At 43.1% G+C, this 12539-nt stretch overlaps 1 protein-coding gene across 1 annotated transcript in view; it reads right to left on the minus strand.

Annotated features, from left to right (window-relative positions):
• SEZ6L2 (seizure related 6 homolog like 2) overlaps positions 1–12539 on the minus strand; it is a 48088-nt gene that overhangs the window by 15196 nt on the left and 20353 nt on the right. The window contains exons 6-9 of the mRNA XM_070731176.1: positions 12277–12462; positions 9649–9820; positions 6932–7086; positions 4156–4350 (exon numbers count right to left, since the gene is read on the minus strand). Of these exons, the coding sequence (XP_070587277.1) occupies positions 4156–4350; positions 6932–7086; positions 9649–9820; positions 12277–12462 (708 nt within the window). The remainder of the gene's footprint in view (positions 1–4155; positions 4351–6931; positions 7087–9648; positions 9821–12276; positions 12463–12539) is intronic.

Below are 12539 nucleotides of genomic sequence, written 5' to 3' on the forward strand. Positions count from 1 at the left end.
AATCTCCTGGGAGGAAACAGGGCCTGGAAAGGCAATGAGAAGCCTCCATGGGGCCTCTTTAGGAATCTCCTGGGAGGAAACAGGGCTGCAAAAGGCAGGGAGAAGCCTCTGTGGGGCCTCTCTAGGAATCTCCTGGGAGGAAATAGGGCCTCCACCCTCCCTGTGGTTTCCCCAATCACACGCATTATTTGCTTTTACACTGATTCCTATGGGGAAAATTGTTTCTTCTTACAAACTTTTCTACTTAAGAACCTGGTCACGGAATGAATTAAGTTCGTAAGTAGAGGTACCACGGTAACTGTAGTGTGGGGTTGAAATGAGGACTGCTTGGTGCTCTCTGAGCTTGTTTGTTTTCTTGCAGATGTTTCATTGCCCAAATTAGGTACCAGCGGTACCTTGATGCTCAACTGCTTTGAAGCTCATCCAATTTGGTACTCACTCTCATTAGGATGTGAAAATTTTGTCCTGGTACTGATTGTTCATTTGGTACAGTGTACAAGCTAGAACTTTGTCAGCGTTGGTTGCCTGGTGACTAACTACATTATTTCTTACGGGAAAAATTGTTTGGTACTCATTTTTGGTAGTCATTGTGCCTCCTGGAACCAATTAATGATAAGTACCAAGGTGCCACTCTAACATCATCCGAGCTCTGACGATGTTATCTTGTTTGGGTCTGCAAGAAAACAACTGAGCTCGGACAGCACCGAGGACCCCTGATTTATTTTGGATTATGAAAAAAAGCAACAGGGAAAGATAAATTGAACAACCCCTTTACCCTCCCCCAGACACACACCCTGCTCTGCCCTAGAATTCAAGAGAGGCAAAAATGTGCCTCCCAGCAAAGATAGCAACAGCCATCTCTCTTCATCTCTGCATTTGCAATGCTTTCTGCTTCTTCTCTTTCCCTCTTTCTGTGACCCTTATCAAAATGGCACAATAATCCAATATGAAAAATTGGATTCTAGGTCTTGATACCAACTAGCTGTGAAAAATGTTACTGCAGGGGTAATAATAATTAATAATAACAATAATAATTAGATTTGTATGCCGCCCCTCTCCGAGAACGAGTAAGGAAGAGAATATTGGAGTTGTCACGACATTCCTTTTTTCTGCAGACAGAAGGTATCTTGAAAACTGGATAGTTCCTTCGACTTGTTCCAAAGCAGGACTAAAAGATTATTGGCAATAAAGCTACCCGGTTCTTCCACTTAAAAGGTGCGAATACGATCCCCAGAGAAAATGCAAAAGACAAAATGGATAGAATAAGAAAGAGTAAAGGGAGTAAAGGATATCTTCAATCTACAGTGCAGAAGGGATTCTCAATGTTTCCTTTTCTTTCATGTGAAGAGAATAACCTGAAAACTGGGACATACGTAAAAAGATATCCCTGGGAGGGTTGGGGATACGACTCTGCCAGGACTTGCAGCATTATTTTGACAAAGTGGGAAGAAAAAATTCACGTAGCAGGTCTGCGGAGATAACACAAAAGAGGTCACAATACAAAGGCCTGGAAATGAAATCCAGTCACTTGGTCCACAGAACAGAAATATGTATCATCTTGACAGAAGAAGCTACTCTACCCCATGATGAAAGTCAAATGAAAGTCATCTAAGCCAATTTAAGAGATAAAACACTATATTTATTTGTATTTGTTGGCAAATCCCAGATAAATCACTGGGATTCTTCTAGGTTTGTACTTCTAACTCAGTTAAGGCTGGGATGGATGTCAAATATGCTCATGAAGAAAAGGATCTGCAAATTTATAAATGCATTTCCACAGATCAATCCCTGGCAACTTAGGGTAACTCTTGCAAGCTCCACCCACAAGGAAAACAGTATTTAAATGTCTTGAGAATGAAGACAACAGATGGGAGTTGATGTTTTCTGAACATGAGATTCAGAAGGTTGTATCATTATCTCATCCAATCAAATCTGATGGAGTGACTAGACATTGAGAAGATCCCACTTTCATTAAATTGAGGAAGGCCCATGTCCAACTTTGCAAATGGAAGTGGATGCTCCATTTTTCTCACCCTCATTATAGCAAGAATTGAGGTGCTGGGCTAAAACATAATGGCATCATAATGGATGAGCCTTTGATGATGGACATCGGTACGCAGCAATAGTTGCTTGCTGTGTCCAAATCCAGAATTCCTGGACTGAAGTGCCCTCATGATGGGTGATGGGAGAACCAACTACCTACTCGTGCCAGGTTCTACTAGTAGAATTATCTAGCTCCTCAGCTTTATAAAGGAGAAAAGGTGGACCTTCCAAAGGCATCTGGCTCATAGCTGGAACTGATAAGTTTTATAATGGAGGAAAGAAGATCTCTCTACCTGGAGAATCACACTTCCTCCTGGTGTCCATGTGCTCCCCAGCCATTAAAGAAAATATCTGAACTGGAATTAGCCGAAAGGTATCTTAGAAAAACAAGTGGCGTTCTTTCTTGTTCTAGGAATTTTTAGGAACATTTTAGTCCTGCCTACTGGAGCAAGTAGAAGATGGAACCCAGTTTTCAAAAAGTCTCCATAGCACGTTTAGCCTTTCTTCCCCTCACTGCTGCGGTTCAGCAATATCTGAAGCATCACAGATGTCCCACTTCCTCCTGCCTTGGAGGTGAGCATTACATTCCTTTCCTCACCAAACCTACTTGTCTGTTTGTAAGTCATTCTATTTCCTTTCGAAAGGTTAGGGCTGAGTCCATAGAATGGAAACTGAAGGCTCTGGCAATATTACCTTAAATACATTTTATATTTCTGGATCAAAGTAATAGTGGCCCCACAAAGTATGTGTGTGAATGTTATTCTTAGAACCACAAAAAGAATCCAGCTGAACTAACCACCTGTCTCTTAGGTCTGGAGTCTCCAAACCTGGCAACTTTAAGACTTCTGGATTTCAGTTCCCAGAATATCTCAGATAGCTATGTTCTAGGCTAAGGGGTTCAATTAAGCCAGGCACTCAGCATTAAACTAACTCCATCCAGACAGTTGTATTGTGAGAATATTCCAGTTTAATCATCTAACCTGGTTTGCATCTCTAGTCCTCAAGAGGGAAGGAGGGAGGGAGGGAGTAACCACCTTCCCATATTTAGCCATGGTCTCTTAATATACTAATTACAATACAGTGGTACCTCTACCTAAGAACGCCTCTACTTACGAACTTTTCTAGATAGGAACTGGGTGTTCAAGAATTTTTTGCCTCTTCTCAAGAACCATTTTCCACTTACAAACCCGAGCCTCTGAAACTGTAACCGGAAAAGGCAGGGAGAAGCCTCCGTGGGGCCTCTCTAGGAATCTCCTGGGAGGAAACAGGACCAGAAAAGGCAGGGAGAAGCCTCTGTGGGGCCTCTCTGGGAATCTCCTGGGAGGAAACAGGGCTGGGAAAGGCGGGGGGAAGCCTCCGTGGGGCCTCTCTAGGAATCTCCTGGGAGGAAACAGGGCCTCCACCCTCCCTGTGGCTCCCCAAATCACACACATTACTTGGTTTTACTGAAAGTCTGAAAGTTGATTCCTAAGGGAAAATTGCTTCTTCTTACAAACTTTTCTACTTAAGAACCTGGTCACAGAACGAATTAAGTTCGTAAGTAGAGGTACCACTGTATTACAAACACTATTGTAATTAAGGCTTACTTCTCATCAATGATGAGAGATCATTTAGCCTTCTCAGTAGTTTTCTGATGTAAGATGTCAGCCACCTTTTGAAGGAACTAAGTGGGGTTCCAATAACTCTACAACCCAGTTAGTGTGACTGTGTGCTTCCAGAACCGTTTGGCCCCATGCAAATAAGCCTTCCAGATCGTGCATCGTTCTTGCTTGTACAATGGTATATATTAGAATTGGACCTGTCCCGTTTTAATTCCCAGACTTTGTGCAGATCACGGCATATCCACACTCTGCCACAACTCCCCTCTCCTTCCAACCACGTTGGCTTCTTTCTGCCTCTGCACCAATTTGCTCAGCTGCGCAAACATGTGCCTGAGTTCGTAAAAGCCAGTTGCATAAGAGTAATTTGCTCAGGCCTGTTGTGCCCCACCAGCATGCCCCATTACTCTTTCAGGCAGCAGGTCAGGAACACAAAAGAGCAATCAAGGAGAAAAGACATTACGCATCTGGCATCGGAAAATTGAGCGGAGAGTTTGAGATGAAGAATGATTACCTTTGCAGGTGGGCTCGCTTTCGTTCCAGCGGGGGTCTCTTGAATCAATGCATTCAATGGCCGAGGGACCCTGCTCAAGCATGTATCCTGCACTGCAAGCAAACTCAACAATGGTCCCTGTTCGGTACAGAGGGTCCGATGTGCTGAAATTTCCATGGGCCAGGAACGGTTCGTAACACCGATCTTCATCAAAAGCTGCCACCAGGGGGAGCAAAAAAGTCAGAAAACTGACCCTATAAAGGTTATACCTCCATGATGGCGAACCCATGGCACGCGTGCCGCAAGTGGAACGCAGAGCCATATCGGTGGGCACGTGAGCTCAGATCTGGCACGCAGGCACACGCCAGTCAGCTGATTTTCGGGCCTTCTGAGCCCACTAGGATAAAGTGACCAGACGTCTCACATTCAGCGGGACAGTCACGCTTTTCAAACATTTGTCCCGCGTCCCGCCGGGTTTCCAAAATGTCCCGATTTTAACAGAGGTCCATGTTAACAGAACTCCGCCCAGAAGTTTTAGGAGAAAACCAAAGCGGCACAGAGCGGCGTTTGATAAGCCTCGGCAGCTCGGGAAGCTCCGTTTCTTCCTTCGCCTCCCCGCGCTCCCCTTTGTGTGCTGCTCCTGCTGTCAATACTGCTGCTGCCGCCATCTCCGGCACTACCACTCAGGCTACAAGGAAAGGGAGGGGGAGATGGAGGGGGAGATGGAGGCAAGGGGAGGGAGAGAAGATGGGAGTGGGGTCCATGTGATGCCGATGCAGCCAGCCTCCTCCTCCTCTTTCCCAATCTTAAAATCTGGTCACTTTACACTAGGAGTCAGGAAACAGCCTGTTTTCAGCCTCCCGAAGAAATGGGGAAGGCCCATTTTTTGTTCTCCCCAAGCTCCAGAACCTTTCTAGGAGCCTGAGGAGGACAAAAATGGCCTTCCCACCTTCCAGAGGCGCTCCGGAGGTCAGAAAAGGCGTTTTCCATAGAAGTTGGCAAATGGGCCATTTCAGGCCTCCAGGGGGCCTCCAGGGAGCAGGGAAGGCTGTTTTCGTCCTTCCCAGGCTCCTACAAAAACTCTGAAGCCTGGGGAGAGCAAAAAATGGGTGTGCCATTACATGCCGAGCGGGAGGTGGGTGTCAGGCCCACATTTGTGGGGGACCCCCACATGAAATTATGGGTGTGGGCACACCCACATGCACCCCTCTGCGCCCCCCTTTTTGGCACGCGAACCAAAAAAGATTTGCCATCACTGTTAATAGCTTCTGATCTCTCCTTTTGCAGTGAAGTATTACACAGTAAGATGATATCAACCTTAGCTCTTTTGTTGACTTGGTATATACCGTAGGTTCAACTACAACGTTACCATATCTCGGTCAAATCGCAAGAAGAAGGTTAAGACAAATCAAATTGCACCTATTTCCTTGCCTAAAGTTTTGTAGCTGTTCACCAACCTTCCATGTCTAATCCCTTCTTTCCTGCCAATATCCCCATGTTTCTTCCTTTAATATTTACGTGATCTGAAGAGATATTGGCCTGCTGCTCCTTCTGTTTCTCAATCTAAGCAACTTGAATATGTGTGGATTTCAACTTCCAGAATTCCCCAGCCAGCTTAGCTTTTACGAACTGTAAGGAAGTTCTTCCTTTCGTCTAAACGGAATCTATCCAGCTATAATTTATTATTTCTGGTGCTTGACCATGGAAAATAGTTTTGGGTAATCTAATCTTCCCGTCTTCTTTTCTGCAAATATCTTCCTAATTCCTTCAGTCTACCCTTCTGGGACACCGGGGTGGGTTCTGGTCTCTCCCGCTGCCAATTTGCTCATGGGCGCCCAAAGCATGTGCTTTGCACTCGTATGTGCACATGTGCAGTACTTTTAAAAAGTGCACATGTGCAGAAGCTAAAAACAAGGTGGCAGTGCTTACTGCACTCTTGGGGAAACAGGATTGAGAGCATGGCAGGCCTGGGCCACTGCCAGTTTTAGCGACCCAGGCCACCAAGTTACTACCCGTTCTTTAGAACAGGTCCAAACCAGGAGGAACCCACCTCCGTGGGACATGTGTTCAAGCCCTGCATCAATGTAACTTAAACTCATTTCTCCATCCAGCTACCACCAGCCTTTCTCTCTGATGACCTCTTTCTTGTCTCCGTTCCCTTTTGTCCTAACTGAAAACCTCTCTTTTCTTGAAAGAATCTGGAATGAAACCAATGAGTTTCCAGAACTGCTGTGCATTCTGTAGCACCACAACAGTTTAGCGGCCCATCAATGGCATTGAGGCTTCACCTCTGCACACTTATCCACACACATTATCCACACACACAATTAGCCAACCCTAAATGACAAAATGGAATTTTGTTTTACTAAAGGGGCGAGCATAAGTGCACTAGTGTGCCTTCCGTCCCTTGTCCAATTGTCTCTCCTATATTTTATATATCTTTTCTCCCATCCATATATCCTTCCTCTCCTCTTCATTGATGTATTCTATTCTCATATATCTTCTTCTTTCCCTTCCCTGATATTTACTACTACACGTTTTTATTCTCCTTAACTTTCAATTTGTATTGGACAAAATAAATAAATAAAATAAATAAAAATAAAATAAGCTTCCACCACTTTACACGCCACTGTTAATTGCATATCATTATGCTTTGATTTGATGACTTTCCAAAGTTATACCTATAGCAACTGTCAGAATCTACTGCGGTCAGAGAAGACAAACTTCATGTTTTCTTGCCTTTACTATTTCTGAGCAGATATAACTGTGAGGAAGAAGGGAAAAGTTATGTCCTCACCTTCGTAGCGCAGGCTAAGGATGAGGGGCGTAGCACTGATCAATTCAACAATGAGAGACTGAGCATCACTTAGCAGTCCCCGTTCTGGGACATCGTCCATGTCAGAATCGTAAATGATAGGGGAGAAAGTGCTACTCCCACTGCGGATCATCAGCCTGGGAAAGGGAAAGGATTTCGGTAAGCAGACTTCCCTAACTCAGGGTACATGATGTACTGTGCATTAAAAAAATTTGAGTCAACCTTGGGAAAGACATGAGCGGACAGTCACGGATTCAGACAAAAGATTACAGCAATGCTTCTCAAATAGTGGGATGCGTCTAGTGATGGGCTACCAAAGGTTTTACTACCACATTGTGGGCATGGCTTATGAATTTTGTTTCAACATCTTTCAGTGCAAATTATATCTCCTATATCTCCTATTCCTTTCTTCTATTCCTATATCTCTTCTTCTATTCTTTCATTGATATGTTCTATTACTATACCTTCTTTTCTATTCTTTCTTAGATATATTTTACTATGAGTATCTCCTCTATAACCTTCATCATGTATTTTACTATGCATGTATACCCACTAAAACCCTCATTGTGTATTGGACAAAATAAATAAATAAATAAAATAAAAAATTGGGTGTTCTGGGGTGGAGCTCCAAATTTTGCTACCGCAACTGCGTTCTTGACCGTTCCCATAGGAGCCCATCACCCTTTTATGACTATATGTTCTGCAAAGATTTTAAAGAGGAAGCATCATTTGAATCAAAAATTTACTGGCATATACAATTGGCTCCAGGTCAGTTGCCTTTGAAAAAAAATAGCAATCAAGACCTGGGTGAGTGAAAATCTCCACAGACATTTGGCCTCATGAGCAGTTAGTCACTTTTGATAAAGTAGAACACCATCTCATAATCCACAAATTAGAAAAAATGGGGTAGATTATAACACATGTAGATGGATATAAACAGTTGGCTGATCAACCGCACCCAACGAGTTGCCCTCAACGGCTCCAAATGCACATGGAAGGAGGTAGGCAGTGGGGTACCACAGGGTTCAGTCCTGGGCCCTGTGCTCTTCAACATTTTCATTAATGATATAGATGAGGGAATAGAGGGGGAACTAATCAAATCTGCAGATGACACCAAGCTGGCGGGGCAGCCAACCCCCTAGAGCAGTGATGGCGAACCTATGGCGCGGATGCCACTGGTAGCACACGGAGCCATACTTGCTAACACGTGAGCTGTTGCCCTAGATCAGCTCCAACATGCATGTGTGTGCTGGCCAGCTGATTTTTGGCTTGCATAGAGTCTCTGGGAGGGTGTTTTTTGACTTCCAGAGAGCCTCTGGGGGGATGGGGGAGGGCATTTTTACCTTCTTCCATCTCCAGGGAAGCCTTTGGAGCCTGGGGAGGGCGAAACACGAGCTTACTGGGCCCACCAGAAGTTTGGAAACAGGCCATTTCTGGCCTCCAAGATGTGGGGGAATCTGTTTTCGCCCTCCCCAGGCATTGAGTTATGGTTGTGGGCACGATAGCACAAACGCACGCTCTTTTGGAACCAGAGGAAAAAAAGGTTCGCCATCACTGCCTTAGGATGTGCGTGCAGTGATGCCCAGTGGGGCGCATGATCCTGGAGAACGTAATTTATTTTTTTTGCCATAGGGAGTAGGACGCGCATCCTACCTGACATTTGTACCTCTACCTCCGTCGCGGTCCTCGGCATTATGTCCAAGGCAGTCCATTCTAAGAGAAAATGTCTCGAAAGTTCAATCAAAGTTCTCGAGCTCACAAGATGTTTTCTTTTAGAACGGCCTGCCCTGGACACAACGGTGAGGAACATGACGGAGGTATCAGGAAGATAACGGAGGTATCCATGTTAGGTAGGATGTACGTCTCAAGGTGGGGCGCAATTTGGAGGTGGTAGATTGGGTGGGGTGGGGCATGATACTATTTATAGTCGTAGAGGAGAGCTGGGGACATGCAAATTGTTTAATTCTTTCCTGGCGTAACAGAAAATAATTGAGAAGCACTGGACTTCACAATGCAATATTCTGGTATTATATTCTTTAACAATAAAATGGCATTCCTGGAATTCTGACAGTGTCATAGTTATGAAAGGCTGGCAACAAACTTGAAAACTCGTCCAAGTTTCTCACTTCAGCCAAAGGAAGGCAAAGCTATTGTAATCTCTTGTCCAAGTTCCTCCTTAACAGTCCTCTCATCCCTTCTCCAAAGACAGTTCTAAATTCCTTTGGACGTTTCATGAGAGTCCATCATATTTTTGTGGGCAGTACAAACATATCTTCCTCCTGTTGCTTCTATGTCTACAGACTGATAGTAGGATTCATCCCTGCACCAGGCTAGGTTATTGACATTTTCTGAAACATACTGCTCAAGAAAATAAAGGGAACACTCAAATAACACATCCTAGACCTGAATGAATGAAATATTCCCACTGAATACTTTCTTCTGTACGTGTATGTAATTGATTGTCAATCAGTGTTGCTTCCTAAGAGGACAGTTTGATTTCACAGAAGTTATATTGTGTTGTTTAAGTGTTCCCTTTATTTATTTATTTTTGAGCAGTGTGTATTTCAACCGTTCCTGCTTGTCATCAGCTGATGCCTCCCCATCTTCTCCCTTCTCCACTCCCACCTCCGCGGCATGCTTGATTTCCCATCAATTTTCCATCTTCTCACCCCCTCACCCCCATTTTCCCACATTCTCACTTGTCGTTATCCTCATCCAGTGCCACTCTTTCGAAGTGTAGATGGAGTCTTTGGCCTTCAGGTGCTTCCACCAACCAACGGCAGGTCAGGTTCCGACCACGTGGTCCTCCTGGGGCGTCCGGAGCCACAATGCGTCCACGGGTGGCGTTGTGAACTGTTCCTCCACAAGAAGCTAAAGGGAGGAAGGCCAGATGTTCTTTGCAAGTCCTGTTTTCCCCTAGAATTCTTCAGAATACGGAATCCTGTTTAACATTTCATGCATCCTTAGAAAGTTCCTTCAGATTTCATTTTGACAGGAGAAACTAAGTTCTACTCAAGGTAATTTATTTATTTATTGTATTTATATGCAGCTCACTCCAAAATGAATTCTGAGCGGTAATATACTGAATCCTTGGTTAATCTAACCCCTGACACTTCCCAGGTTCCCTAATTCAACATTGCCTTTTGGAGTTCACTTTACCAAAAAAAATATAAATCACCAAATATCGTTAAGGTTCTCATTCTCTGCAAATACATTATTTTTTATTTTATTTTTTTATTTATTAGATTTGTATGCCGCCCCTCTCCGAAGACTCAGGGTGGCTCACAACAACAATAAAAACAATATTCTAGCGAAAACAAATCTAATATTAAAAAAGCACATAAAAACCTATCATATTTTAAAAAAGCAAACAACACATACATACCCAAACATAAATATAAAAAAGCCTGGGGGAATTATGAGTTATTACCTTTATCAAGATACGTTTTCATGTGATTAGCGAAGAATATAAAAGTCACACTCTTCCCTGATGATGGATGTCTTGGATTGACTAGGATATCGGAGCTATTATGGAAATTTTAAATTTAAATACAAAAAATCCTGAATCTAGAGTTTGGACTTTTTTGGGGGGGGAACATTTGCAATTGTTCAAGGAATCCAAACTTATAAGAAAAATTAAGCATTATTGAAAAACTTTTGTAAAAAAAACCTGAGGCCAGTTAGATACTCTTAGAAAATCACTTGAAGAATATTACCTGTGTAAAGCATTGGGTGTTTGCCCAGAATGTCTGGCAATCAGAAGGATAATATGTACCTCTAAATATAAAGCTTCCATTCTAATGACAAAATTGCTATTGAGGCTTTCTCCACTGTTAATTTTATGGCTTTCTAAAGCTATTTAGTTACTATCATCCCTGCACCTTGTGACAATAAATTATGCATTCTGCAAAGAAACATTTTTATTCTGAACATATCGGCAATCTGTTCATTGTGTAACTACCTGGTTTTAACATTTAGAGGAAAAGGTGTTATTCGCCTTGTTCTTGCAACATTCATAACCATATAAATCTTTACAATTTAACTAAGAATGGTCAAGAAACAAAATTCACCTGACAGTATTATAAATGGCAAAAGAAAACAAAATGATTCTCTTTTCTTCAATAGCAAACTCTTAAATCAGCCCCCCATTGGGCCAAAAAAATGATCACTCAGTATTTGAGACCAACAGCCAGATGGATAAACGTCTATGGAGATTCTCTGGTTGTCCCAAATGTACTTTTTCAAAAGACAACTGGACTTTCTTTGTTTTTCCTTTAACATTTAATGTTTCACTTCTGTCCAAGAAGTTTCTTCAGTTCTGGTCCTCAGACATCAGAACTGAAGAAGCTTCTTGCATGAGAAGCAAAATGTCTTCAAAGAAAAACTAGAAAGTCCAGTTGCCTCTTGAAAAAGCACCTTTGGGCAACCAGATGGATATTTTTGAATAATTCAGACAATTACTGTATTTTTCAGAGCATGAGATGCACCTTTCCTTTCCTAAAATAGGATGAAAATCTGCATGCATCTTATACTCTGAATGTATCATTTTTCACAGCTTTTTCCCCCAGCCCTAACTAGTTGCTAATGATCTTCTTCAGCTGTTAACTTGCAGGTTCTTTCATTGTTACGCCCTGCAAAGAATGTTTTCCAAGCTCCAAGTCTTTGCAGGGTTTTTTTTCATTGCTCTAACTTGCTCCGAATGTTTCTTTCCAGCCCTAACCAGGTGCTAATGATGTTTCCAGCTCTTACTGGCTTGCAAGCTCGTTCATTGTTACTCTCTGTGAAGAATGTTTTCCAAGTCCTACATCTTTGCAGGGTTTTTTTTTCATTGCTCTAACTTGCTCCAAATGTTTCTTTCCAGCCCTAACCAGGTGCTAACGATGTTCCCAGCTCTTACTGGCTTGCAAACTCTTTCATTGTTACTCTCTCCAATAAGGTTTTTTTTAAAGCCCTAATCAGGGGATAAAATAATCTGCTGAAGCTGACCACATTAAGGACACTCGCTAGATGAATATCTGGTAAGCAGATGCTTTTCCCCATTTTCCTCCCCCAAAATTAAGGTGCATCTTATACACCGGTGCGTCTTATACATCGAAAAATACGGTATTCTGGTATTAGCCTCATTAACTGGGCCATTGGTATCAGTGCATTTTTAAAAACAAACAAACCCCAAAATACATTGTCATACAATGAAGGAAGAAAGTGTTCTCGGAAAAATGTTCTGCCCCTGGGACTCAAAAACCTTTTAATGCTCTCCAGTTTGTCCATTACCACTCCAATCTTTTGACAAGGATGCATTTTCTGGTTCGTTTTATGCCTTCACTCACCCACACATGCAGGGCTGGTGCCACTCCACCGAGGGCGGCTGACGTTGAGGCAAATGAGTATCTCTTCACCCCTCAACTGGAAGCCTGACTCACATTTGAAAGTGGCAGAGCCGCCCGGATGGAGATCAGTTACCATGACATCTCCATTTTCTGGCCTACTGGGGAAGCCACAGCTGAGCAGGAAAGCTGGGGTTGGGAGATAGGAAGGTTGCAGACAGAGAAACATCGCCGGTAATTATGCTCACAAGATGCCTTCAACAAAT

This window comes from Erythrolamprus reginae, unplaced genomic scaffold (assembly GCF_031021105.1).
Source record: "Erythrolamprus reginae isolate rEryReg1 unplaced genomic scaffold, rEryReg1.hap1 H_7, whole genome shotgun sequence".
NCBI classification, from domain to species: domain Eukaryota; kingdom Metazoa; phylum Chordata; class Lepidosauria; order Squamata; family Dipsadidae; genus Erythrolamprus; species Erythrolamprus reginae.